Here is a 13452-nt window from a genome sequence, read left to right as displayed (position 1 = left end):
GTAAAACTGCCCACCATGGCTTCGGCTCCAGAATCACTTGTTTATGTCACATGGTATGTCGCCCTTTTTACTGACACAGTCCTAGAGCAAGCTGAGACCTGGGTCTCAGGTTGTCGGGTTGTTCGTCATTTTCGATAGTGCCGAAATACATTTAGGGCTCCAAGAGAAAGGCGGCGACAAGTCAGCTGAACATTAGCGTAAACCAATTGAGGGTGCCGATCTAAAAGGCAAAGTGAAATAATGAGATTGTAATGCGCCCCTATGTAATGCCCGCCCGGGCCTTTAGGGTATTTGAATAAATAAATAAATAAATAAATAAATAAATAAATAAATAAATAAATAAATAAATAAATAAATAAATAAATAAATAAATAAATAAATAAATAAATAAATAAATAAATAAATAAATAAATAAATAAATAAATAAATAAATAAATAAATAAATAAATAAATAAATAAATAAATAAATATTAAACTGCGCGTCTGTCGACTGTATTTGAGCATTAGGCAATTGTATATAGACCTTTTTGCTGCTGTTTTTATAAAACAAGGCTACGGTTATTCCAGTTCTCAACTTCTATATTCCCTTCCTCTCCGCTTATGTTCAATGAAACACTCATCGCAACAAAGGTGATACTTCGTTTTGTGCTGGAAAACACCGGCGAGACATAGCTCCAGTCGGTCTAGTGGCAGGATGAGGGATAAGTTAAAGGAACTCTATTACGCGAGCTTTTTATTGGGCACTTGCATAAACGCAGCGAGTTGTCACTGTACAAGGCCTTGATGAACTGGATCCACTACGACTGCAAGGCACGCAGCAAGTACGCCAGCACACTGGTGGAGGCTATCCGCTTCCATGACATGACGCCCGCGCAAGTGGAGGGCTTCAAGGCATTCAAGATCTGTCCCGAGGTGCAGAAGTCCTTCGACGTCAGCCAGCGCATACCTCAACCGTGAGTGCCATTGAGCCACTGAATTCGCTCTCCAACCTCCATTTATAATCATGACTGCGACGTGTATAAGTAGTTAAAGCATAAACAATATTATGAGGTCACATAACACAAGTACGCATAATCGAGAGTGGCAACAGTCTCAGGTTTTCCCTTTAAAGCCACACCTGATCTACGCAAAGTTTTTTGCACTAGAGTTTACACTAGAGTTTTACACTAGAGTTCTTTACGCTAGAGAGGCCTCAAAGATCGTAATAGAAGAGTGTATAAGCGCGCATGTTTGCCTACGGCGCACACTGCTGTAATTGGCCTGCTGCAAACATTGGCTAACCTAATTAACGTATGCACATCTGGCTCGTGCAATTCTGCAATCACAAAGTGAGACAGAGTACTATAAATTCGAATCCCCGGTCACCTTCACTCGCTAGAGGCAGCCATCTTGGAACTAAATGCCGGTGTAAAATTGAGCAAGGCAGCGCAGAACAAATGCAACAGTTGTGAATCGGGACTCCTATTGTGAACAAGCGAAAGAAGCGCCTGGGTCTGGTCAGAAAATATTTTATGTTCATATTTTGTTGCGAATTTAAATACGAGATGAATCAGTTCATGGCTTTAAGAAACTTAAACCTTCTGAACTCTTCCTGTAATGCAGCGTGTCTCGCAGAGTTGATAATAATATGCCACGAATTTAGACCCCAAAGCTGAAGAAGTGACGGCATCCAAGACCTTGGCGGCCGTCGCTTCTTAAGAGGGCAGAACAGAGGTCTTTTGTGTCTAGAAAGCACTGAATGAGTTCGCCGATTTTGCGCACGCTAGCAAAGCTGCCCACTCACATATGCCAAACTGAATACTGGACCAGTTGGGGGGAGTTTAGCATGTTGCACAGCGCGAAAAACGAAGACAGGGTCTGTGCTTGATTTGTCTTTGTATGTTTCTTCACCGGTATTCGTTTTTTGCGTTGTGCAAATTGCTATATATATGCTGCAGGGAGAATCAGTAAGAGACCCGTGAGCTTCGAAGGAAGGTAGTAAAGCACTGCTCAGCTCTGAAGGAAGCTGCGTTCCAGTTGTTTGGAGCAGCCCGTGGCAAATGACATTTCGCACTTCATAAGGAGACCTTGGCCCTTGATGTGAGGGAAACAAATTATTACCGGCCGCTGACAGAGAAAATAGTTCTCTTGCTCACGCGATCGATATCTTTCCGACAACTGACGATCTGGTCTGTGCAATGAAAATCCAAATTCCAGGCCTCATCTGAACCTGTATCCTTCAAAAAATAGAGATCCGCCTAGTGCGAATAGTTAGATGTATTGTATATATATTTTTTGTAACTATACTTCTCTAACGCAGCTGATGCGGTGCCACAAGTGGAAATTCTTTTTGTTTAAGTCTAAACTTAGGAGAACCTATCACGGTTTTGCGATTTACTGCTTACAGCTATATTTGTTCTAACGCGTAAACAGGATTGTCATCGCGATTATCAACATTCTCTGTCTTGTCCGCATAACGGTAGGACGCGTAACAAAAACCTGGGGCCATTTCTAAAAGCAGATCTTTGGAAGAGGTCGCTTTGCACGAGAAAGACTTTATTCAAGGTCTAATGAAGGCCTTATAGAAGTTATTCTGCTAATATTACTAACGCCATGTGGTTGACATTACCCGCCAGGGGCAGCCATACCCACAACAGAGGTGGAGAGAAGTTGGGGTTGTGTGGGAAAGGATGGCTGTGGGGCAGGCAAAAAAGGAGACGCTCCATGTTACCATATAGGTAAGGAAAGTCAGAGCAGGAGCAAATGCATCACAGAAACAATTGGGCCGGGGTAATGAGTCTATCTAATGCTGTATGGACAACAAACGAGCAGCGGCCAATCGTGTTGCATAGCGCTAAACGAAACGGCTAAGAGGTAGCATTCAAAATTGTCCGCCGCTCTCTACGTAGCCTTTTTGAGAAGAAATGTATGGTGGAATATTTTACTTTTCTGCCTTTTTGTTTTTTGTACAGAGCCGCTCAGCTCGCAAAATGTGTTAAATGATGGTATTTTAAGCAGCTCTGTGGATTCTATTGTGATTATGCAGGGGCCAGAAAAAGTCGGAGAAGGGCAGGGATTATGCCGGGCTGCAGAAGGTAAGACAAACAAACGAAGGAACTAACGTGAATTGCACACGTCTTCTTGCGAAATTACGTGAAACGGGACTTCTGAAACATTCAATGGCGCTTATGGCGTATTCTAAGGGGCGCACAAGAACATTCAGTGGTGTCAGTATTGGACACGTAATGGACGTTCTCACGCTTTGCGACTACTCGGACTCGCTGAGCGTGCGCAGACTGCTTCTGTGAAACCGGTGTACGTTCACGCTATTATACCTCCATTATGATGAAAGTCTCAAACAGCACTCTGAAAGTGCTCCCGGGAGAACAGGGGCCTTTGAGTGGTAGAACAGGAGCAGTTCCGCAACGTTGAGTGCTGAGCCGGGCGTAATCAGAAGGGCTCCTTCGTAAAAGCCATGCAACATCAAAACGTCATATTTGCAGCGTGCGACTTTCATAACCCGACATTTGTCTTATGCTTGCATGCTTATACGTTAAAGGCTCCATTCTGCAGAGCATTCAGCGTCGGTGTTTAGCGTGAAATTCTGCGCTTGCGTCAGGGAGGTGGTAGTTGGTTTGCGGCATGCCCGGCCACTGATTTGTTGTCGGGTTATTTGACGTCACGAGACCACGTGACATGACCGAGTTGGGGCAGTTCATTTGACATGCAAAGTTAAGATGGGACGCGAGTCGTTCTGGAACTTTGGATCCCGATAGACAAGAGGCCACGATGAAACGTCTTTGCTGCTTGACAAAAGCAGAACCTTATATATATGTCGTGTGCTGTCTCATATAACCTGCTCTTACGGCTATACACTGGTTAATACTGGTTATTACAGGCACAACTTAAATGATTAGTTATTAAGTGCGAGAAATGGGCATATTCGCGAAGTGGGAACCGCAATGGTAGCTGCAGACAGGAGTGTGTGACGCTGTCACGACCTAACCTTAAAGGCGGAACTTAGGTGTCTTTCCCATTTTTTTCTCGCCGTCCTGCAATACCACATGTGCCACTTCACACGCTAAGTCCACGACATTCACAAATTATTTTGCTTTTCTTCTGCCCTATCTCCAGTTATTGCCACATGTTCTGAAAGAAGGGCTTTGTGTAGCTTCAGTTTCAAAACCTTGACCGTGAACTGAAACCCGGAATCCCTGCTGGCAAGATACAAAGGAAACGGCGGAGTCGTCCAGGTTCACGTGGACGACCGCCAATGCAGCAATCAAGGATTGCAGAATCATGACTGGCATTCATGTCAGATGTATAGTGCAATGCTATTCAGAACAAAGCGGCACATTCCCCTAAAAGGACGCTCTCCAGCGACCGACGTCAAGCGATTCTCATTATGTCGTGGGCGATATTTTTAGACCTGTTAGCCTGAAATAGCAGCGTGTGGTAGATTAAAGGGCGCTCACCACGGTTTTTTTGGACGAACCACGCATCCATGAAAACCTGCCGCCGCTATGCTTCTGCTTCACCCCATCCTACTCTGCATCTCTGCCTCTGTTCGCTCACAGGAATGTACCGTTACATTTAGCGCAGTGAAGAGCAGGAAGCTTTTGGAGTGTGGGTGGTGTGGTCTCTTCACTTGGAAAACACTAACTACGAAGCTTCGCGTGACATGGGAGCATGTCGTATTAATTTCTCTGTATACACATTTAGCCTACGGATGATATTACACGTAGGTTGAAGACAGAGTCATGTGAAGTCCGTCACGGCTTGTGATTAAGGATGATTGGATGTTAAGCGGCCAGAGCACTTTGCGCCGCATTTTAAGATATGCAGTGCCCTTTATTCCCTTCGCTCAAATTGAGGCCCCTTTTGAGCGCATGCCGATGTCCCTGGTTCGAAATGTTCGCCCATAGCGGGGTATTCCAAGTGGTGTTTTCGCGATTTTTTTCAGCTAAACAATCAGCGGAACTCTGTTTCTGCATTAAGGTTACATAGCCAGGCGAAACAAAAGTGAGATATTTGCCCAAAATATGCTTTGATTTAATCCAGTTCGCTCACAGTCTAAGAGAACATGGCGCAAAAGAGCACCACGACATATAAAACGACACATAAAGCCACATGGCTCGCCTTCTTCCTGGCCTCTAGTTGTTTTTATTTTTTTTTTATATACGACATGGTCTAGATAATTAGCAACTCTAGATCATAGCGTTATACTGATGCTTTTGTGCGTCTATGTTGTCGGTTTTCACTTGTGGTACGATTGTAAAAGTTCTTATTTAAATATAGGCAAATTAGGAGAACAATTATGTAGCTGTTACGGTTATTTCTGTGCCTTATGTCTCCCAGCCCATTGATGCGCCGTGTCCTGTATGAAAAGTAATTGCAACTTTGCCGTCTACCTTCTCATGAAATAAAAATAATTTGTTAGACATTATATATATATATATATATATATATATATATATATATATATATATATATATATATATATATATATATATATATATATATATATATATATAGCAGTTAGTGGGAAATTAAGTGTTGAAAACCTAAATGTGCCCGTATTCCTGAACAACTGCATTTAATAGAGCTCTCGTGAACTCAATGTATTTCGAGAGATTTTTGCACTTGACACAGGAAGGTTAACTGGGAACAAAACATCCCAGCAGTAGCTGTTTTAACGCCCATAGAAAATACTATTGTTCTCCACTATTTACTGTCATACCATTTGAAGAGTATAATGTAACAATAAATTAGACTAAAAATTAAAGATCACTGCAGAATATGCATTGCAGTAAGGTGAAAGCAAGGATGCTGCTGTTGGTTGCTTCTGGTTGCGTAATTCACTTTTTGTCTGCCCATTTTAGTATTTGGTACTTTCAAATTGCGCGTGCCAATCCCTTTCTATGCCCTTTTTCGGCTGTACTTCTAGCTGCATGACGTCACATCCTAGACGTCGCATTAATTCACTTCTTGTTTACTCATTTTAGTCTTCGGTACTTTCAAATTGCACGCCAATTTCTTCCTACGCCCTTTTCCGGCTCTACTTCCGGTTGCGTGACGTCACGTTATTGACGTGATCCTAATTGACTACGTTAATCAACTATTTTAGTTTTTAATACATTCAAATGTAGCGCCAAGCCATTGGCTAATGAGAACAATTTCGCCTTTACTTTTGCATTTTTTGCCTGTAATGAATTACCGAATTAACTTATTAGCCTAATTTTTTTGACAGAGCATTACGTCACCCTCTATCGATTGACACAACTCATTATTCTCTACCACTTCTCAATTACTCACTACTGCTGCGGAAACGATTTTGTTGACGTTGTCTGCGGAAGCGGCCTGCGGACAGAAATCTGTGAACATAGCGAAGTAATGCTTTCGTATTATTAGGTACATTGCCCACATTTGCACGCACTACTAGCATTTGTATATTTAACGCGGCAGCCTAATTTTGAGAATATGGTACACAAGCGGCTATAGGCCTGCGCAGCTGCGCGTTCCCGCGATGTTTCGCGACTACTTAAGGGGAACACCACTGATGCCTTGCGGTCGTGAATTAAGGCTGACGCTTTAGTAACTAAGACCATTGGTCGCTGCTTGTGTATCCCTAAGATTTTCGCCAGCGAAAGTACATTAGCTAAGAAAAACGCTGCAGTATTCACAGATAGGTTGCAATTAAACTGACTGGCCGAATCAGAGTAGCATCTCGCTAGCGCTATCTGCATTGTCTGCAAGGAACGCCACCAGCAAAAACAAAGTGTTACCTGTTCATGTTGTAATCGTTCGCCACGCAGCTGGAGACAGGCGAGGCCGGCGAACCGTCAATGGTGCCGGCTACGGGACAGGCTGTCGCGCAAATGCCACCCTTACCTGCTGCCGCTGCACCACCGCGCTACGATGCGGTCGCGCAGAAACCTGCGGTGCCTTCTGAGCCGGTGGTCGTTGGACGCGAGAGCGCGCCGGTTGTCCACGCCGCACCACTCCCACCGGTGCCGCCGCCGCAGCAGCAACAGCAGCAGCAGTCAACAGCTCCCGTGGTACTGAGCCTGGAACAGCAGGCGAACTTGCTGCCGCCCAAGCCTGACGAAGTGTTGGAAGTCAAGCCAGATATCATAAAGGTTCCGTCCAAGGAGAAGGTCACCGTGGCCATGGAAAAGGAGAAGCAGGAACTTAAGGGGGAGAAGAAAGGGGACAAGACGGCGGAAGGAAAGAAGGGCTCTTCCAAGGAGGCCAAGGTAGGACCTGTCTCTGAGCCGTTGTTGACATCCAAGGAATTGTCGAAGACAAAAGAAGGCAAGGGGCGATTGTCGCACGACAAAAAGAAGACCGATTCACAAGAGAAGCCCGATGCTAAGGGTGACAAAAAAGAGAAGAAAGACAAGAAAGGCAAGGATAAGCATAAAGGGAAGCAAGATGTGGAAGCCTCCAAGTCTGGGCCGTCTGACATTGCCGTGACGCCAACGACCATGCCGCCCACCATGAGTGGTCCGACGTCTGGCACCACTCTGCCTCCAGCGTCTACGACCGACTCGGCGCCCAGCAAAGACAAAAAGAAACAAGGCAAGGACAAGAAGTCAAAGGACAAGAAAACAAAGAGTAAGGACAAGAAAGGCAAGCCAGAAAAAGGGAAAAAGAAAAAGAAGGGTTTCTGCCCGTGGCTAAGCAGTAAGAGCAAGAGTACCAAGAGCAGTAAGAGTGCAAAAGGGAAAAGTAAAGGAAAAAGCAAGAGTAAGGAGTCTGCCTCAAAAGATACCCTAAGCCGTAGCGAAGCAAAGACGACGGAAGCCAGCAAGGGCGGCAAGTCTAAGGGCAAGAAGGATAAGAAGGGCGGCTCTAAAGAGACAAGTTCGAGGTCCAAAAGTAAGGAAAAGGCTGATAAAGAGAAATCCAGCAAGGAGAAAGCTGGCAAAGGAAGCAAAGAGAAAGCAAACAAAGGAAGTAGCAAAGAAAAGGCTTCCAAGGACAAGCGCAGCAAAGAGAAGCATAGCAAGGAGAAGCACAGCAAGGACAAGCGAAGCAAGGAAAAAGTGAGCAAGGAGAAGGCAAGCATGAATCAAGGCAAGAAAGGAGGCAACAAGGACAAGACCAAGAAGAAAAAGCATCACAGCAAAGACAAAAAGGCAGGGGAGTCAAAGTCAGATTCAGTCGGTGGTGGAGGTATAGGCAAAAAGCGCGAAAATCGCTCGGGCTCTGCAAAGGCGAGGAATCCTTCGGTGGAAGCTATCGGAGGGGGTGGTGGAAATAAGAGCAGCTCGAAGCAGAGCACCGTTAGGTCCCGCAAAAGTGACCACTCCTCAAAGAAGTCACGCTCGGGCTCTAGCCACGGAAATTCATCTGGTAAAAGCTCGAGGTCGTCATCGGCGCCAAAGCGCAGGCCCGAAAAGGACAAGAACAGGTCAGACCTCGGCGTAAGGACCAAGAGGTCTGGCTCTGGAGGAGGCGCCGCCCACCGCCGGACGCGCAGTGCCAACCGCCTCTCCTCGGGCGCCCACGGTTCGAACCTGTCACTAGTGGGCGCCAAGTCGACGTTTCGCACTGATCGCGAGATAAGGCGTCGGCGTCTTTCCAAGGTGCCGCACCGAGCCCGCTCTGAGACGCCTCACACGTCCGACGTGAGCGCCAAAGTTCTCGAGCACATTGCCGTCGACCAGCAGTTGGTGGTTGCTGTCCTGGGAGGCCTGGCCGCTGATTCCAAGGGCGCTAATCTCGAGAGTATGTAGCTAACTTTGCTAGGAATAAAGCTATTACAGAACGTTAACGTCTAGTGGCCAGACAGTAGAAGCATGCCATGTCCTTAAAATGACGAAAGCACTCAGCAATCTAAAACTTCCATTTCTTTCGTTTTTACTAACACAACTGGGCGTTAGTGTATCTGTTATAATCGGCGCTTTGGCTGAAGGGTCAGAGCGGTTAGGTATTGCGGCGGAGGACTCAGATTCCGTCCCTCATAGCCTATTTATTGCTTCCGGCGCTAAACCTCGTAAATAACTTTTTACGTCTGCTTCCGTTCTGGAATATCATGGTCTGAAACAAGTCGGAATACTTGCTGAAGGTTTTTATTCTACTCAAACAAAGGAGTCCCCCCCCCCCCCCCCCGGACGGCAAAATATATTGCAGAATACGTGTCCAAGAAGAATAAAAAATGTCACTAGTTTTCAAAGCCTTGTATTCAGCTGCTCAGGATGTACCCGACATAGCATCAGTTAATAAAAGCAGTAGCACATTACACGCAGCTAACCATAGCCCCATCACCTGAATGGATACTTGCTCTGCTACTCACTCTTACCGCATTAGTACGTGCTGAGTAAGTACTGGGGCGCCGGGGCCGGAAAGCTCAGTTTCAAAGCTGTTGTTCTCCACTTTAGAATCTACACAGAGTACGAACCGCCCCCTCCCCCCTCTCCGCGATAAAGCACAAGGACAAGTTAACCAAGAGGGTTAAAGCTATTCAGCCGAGCGACCAGCACTATTGGGTTCCTGAGGGATGACCTACCACTATTGGCAAGCGCGATATTCAGTAGTTAATATCACGTGGCTCCAGCACAACAAAATGGTAGCTCTAAAGAGAGCAGGGTCTTTGGACGGCTGCTGCGAGTCTGGTACACCGAGGCGAGAGAACAGCTAGCTTCATCAGCTCGACAGATGATGGCAGCATAGAAAGATACTGGCAGAAAGACAAAGGAAAGGTAGTACCGGTCAAAAGCGTCTGTAGCCAGGTGTCTCATGTTGCGCAGTGCTGCACCAATACACATTGAAAGAGGAAACGCCATGCCAGCTCTTATGGACAGAAGAAATATATACAGCCAGCGTAGTGGTGGTGATCGTGTAGTTTTGCGCGTTCGACAAGGCCATTCACTTGAAGGCCATACGCCGTGTCCAGTGACGGAAATCCTATCCGCATAGACGAAAAGCATTCGAGGTCACCAACGCTCTACGGTCGCTGACGAGTACGCAAGGAGAGCCACATCAGACAACAAGAAATCGAAGAAGTAGGGAAATAACGAAGACAGCAGTTGATGTCAGCGTCGAGGGTCGAGAAGCTGAGACCCGGGTTACAGCGGTTTGATTTCACCCATTGCGCTGAAATGTATGCCGAATATTTGCAGCCTAAACTCTTGCATAAAAACGCGTAACATATGCATTGCTCTGAAATATGTGCGCAAAGACGAGAAACGTAGAGCGGCTTGATGATATGCCGTTATCATCTGAAAGTAGCGAGTGGATCGCCTAACAGGCCTCAAGGGCAAATGAAAGCTCGTGCATGCTTTTAGTTTTAGCATTTTTATTTCCCAGCTACCGAATCGCAGTTTGTTCCTTTTACTTTGAAGGTGCAGCGATCTTCTCTTTCTGGCCTCAAGAGAACAAGTGGAAGTGCGCAGGAAGGATGCCAAAGCCGCGCTACGGACACCAGGCAGTCATCCACGGGGAGTACATCTACATCGTGGGTGAGTTTCATACCTGCACCAAACAGCAAAATGAAGGCGTTAACGTAGACACAGCACATTCAGTAGGGAAATTCACAAGAGAAGAAGTAGCATGCTGGGACATTGCTTAGTACGTGGTGACGCGGCTGGTACGAGATTGAACGCTAAGGAAACTGGAAGCTCTGTTCGCAGAAAGCATTGAGGACAGGCAACAGGGAGGAGGAGTTAACATGTTTGCTGGATAGTTTGCGTGACCCTATGCGAACAAAAAACAATGCGCTGGAAAAAGAATAGGCAGTAGATTTAGATCACGGACAAACACTTAATGAAAATAAGTGGGTTAATTTAAATTTCACCTTTAAGGGTGAAGCTTAAGAGCTCCCGTTTGTTCTTGCCCTTGAGAATCCTCGTACGCCACATGCACTGTGGTAGTTGCTTAACCAGCACGCTTATAATTTGCACGCCAGTTAATTATCGCACATGTACTCGTTAGTCTGCCGCGTGGAGTATATGACGGCATCTCCTGCCAGCTCTGCCGTGTCACGGGATCTCGTGACGTCACACAGCACTTTGACCAGGCATGCCCGGTCCTATCACCTGCCAACTTTCATAATCCAGATTTATGCTCCGTATCTGCAAACAAATGCGGCGCGAAGGACGAGGAAAAAAGAGATACACATACGACAGGACCAGCACTGGTCTGGTCGTGTGTGTATTTTTTGTTTTACCTCGCCATTCACCGTATTCTTTTGCGGATAATGAACGAACTAGTCCGAACAAGAGTTCTTCATACTCTAGGTTCCTCGCTCTCAATGCCAACGCCGACAATTCCGACGACGAATTTTCTGCTCAGAGGAGCCTTTAACAAGTAACAACACTGCACGCTATAGCTGTTGAGAGAGAGAGAGAGAAAAAAAAACGAAAAGTACAAAAAGTGCACAAGGTATGGAATCTAAAATGCTTGCAACGAAATCGGAATAGTTAAATGAAGGAAGAATATTGAAGGCATGCAGCCACATCATGCAAATTGCATTTTTTCATCAAACGCACATTATTTCTGTTTATAAGCAGAAATAATATTTCTTGATCGATTGATCGGTGACTAAAACGGTGATACGAGCTTCATGGCCCGTCCTCGAAGCTTTTCACATGTGCACTGCTCATTCTGATGGTTTACACATTGGTATTTACGGTGTCATTATCGGAGCTGATAGTTTTATAAATGTCTGCAGGATAAACTGTGATGAGTTGAGGTAAGAAGAAAGAGTCGCCGTCACACTTGAACCTTTGTTTTTTGAGAAGCTTGTTTCGGTACTCGAGATATCACCGTGTCCACCCGAGCTGCTAGGCCTGGCCATAAGGTTGCTGAACTGAGCAATTGGTGTATTGCGTTTAATATGCGCCCGCGCAGGAACATGTAAAAACAGAGGAAAAAGAGAACCACGAAATTTCGTATTTATTTGGCATAGATAGATTGCTTAGGTGCTCACCGCCTTTAGTCTCCGATTCGATGTGCTCTGTATCCTTTCACGAGTTCGCGTTACTCCACTACCTTGTGAACAAACGTAATGGACCATCGCATACATGATCCTGATTGGAGCGCAGAAAGTTAAGCTAGTTAGCAAAAGTTCTAATTGCAAGGAACTTGTCTGAAAATTTGAGTGACATATAAGCTCCACCTTAAGTAGTAGTAATTTCCTTCAGCTCCAACGGCGAACTACATACCACTTCGCCAAATCGAACTCTAACCTTCATTTTTTTTTTGTTTATTAAGGCTGAAGCCTTTAGTGCTTCATCGTTGTAAGCAGGAGTTGTCGACAGAAGTGTCACGCAATTCTCAATTGGTCGATATGGTCGTGACGTCACAGTGCGCGAATTTTAAAACGGAACTATTGTACTTTGGCTAGTAACCATACAACCAATTAGAGGGATGATAGTGATGCTCCAAGTGCGACTGAGTTTAGTTGTTTCAGTAACTAACCAATTAGCCTAATTAACCTACTTAACCTAAATATTACCCAATTGGTTGCCTAAATATAGAAGTAGTCAAGCGAGGGTATACTTCCAATTGAGCGAAGTGATAGTCAGTTACACTAATTAGCTAATTAGCATAGTAGTGCTAGTTATGGAATTAGCGCAAGTTGGCGCTTGCTGAACAGGAACTAAGGTTTACTGATAGTATGCCTTGTACTAGTAATTGACTGAAGTACAATACGCTAATTAGCTAATTAGAGTGAATGTGCTAATTAGGCAATTGGTTGTAGGCGATTACTGAAAGTTTACGCTTACAGAATTGGGTCTTTGGGTTGCTGGTAATTACGTCTTACTGTCGAACGGCACCCGTCTTCCGCCTTGAAGCACTTTAGTGAGCCAAAGTGCCCCCTGAATTTTCAGCGTAAGCCACACAAGTCTTCTATTTACCCATGGCCATTGCACAAGCAGCGGCAGTCTAGATGTAGTCCGTCTGACTAGTGGCCCGATGGAATGGTTTTATTTTTATGGAACCACAATTCTTTAGCGCAAATAATTTTACTTTCTTTCATGCCATTATGTTAGATCACATCACGCCCTTATATTCACAGTTAATCTTAACTTCTAATTTGAGTTCCATGTGACCTCACGAATCTGTAGATAAATGAAAAATTGTATTGTGCAGTCATCACTGTTACACTGCATGACCGTTGTGGAATGTTTGAATTATCCGCACCACTTCATTTGGTTGTGAAATTATGACCCTCGCCTCTGTACCAGACCAAATGCTTGTGACAGACCACAACTAAGTTTCAACCCGCCGCGGTGGTGCAGTAGCTAGGGCGCTCAACTGCTGCTCCCAAAGATTGGGGACCAAATCCCAGCCGCAGCCGCCTCTTTTCAATAGAGGCGAAAAGCAAGGCGCCTGTGTCCTATGCGATGTCAGTTCCCGTTAAAACACCCCATGCGGTCGAAATTTCCGGAGCCCTCCACTATCTCACCGCTCATAGCCTGAGTCGCTTTTGGACGTTAACCTCCATAAATTAAACCAAACCAG

General features: G+C 45.4%; 1 protein-coding gene across 1 annotated transcript in view; it reads left to right on the top strand.

Annotated features, from left to right (window-relative positions):
- The window catches only part of LOC146195673 (uncharacterized), a 50393-nt gene that overhangs the window by 19204 nt on the left and 17737 nt on the right, over positions 1-13452 (top strand). Inside the window, exons 5-8 of the mRNA XM_084596255.1 lie at positions 759-953; positions 3026-3074; positions 6795-8712; positions 10329-10445. Of these exons, the coding sequence (XP_084452381.1) occupies positions 759-953; positions 3026-3074; positions 6795-8712; positions 10329-10445 (2279 nt within the window). The remainder of the gene's footprint in view (positions 1-758; positions 954-3025; positions 3075-6794; positions 8713-10328; positions 10446-13452) is intronic.

Source organism: Amblyomma maculatum, chromosome 3 (assembly GCF_055883805.1).
Source record: "Amblyomma maculatum isolate TAMU_Amacu chromosome 3, ASM5588380v1, whole genome shotgun sequence".
Lineage (NCBI taxonomy): Eukaryota > Metazoa > Arthropoda > Arachnida > Ixodida > Ixodidae > Amblyomma > Amblyomma maculatum.
The sequence above is the reverse complement of the archived record's forward strand: the minus strand, read 5'-3'. Positions and strand labels throughout refer to the sequence as shown.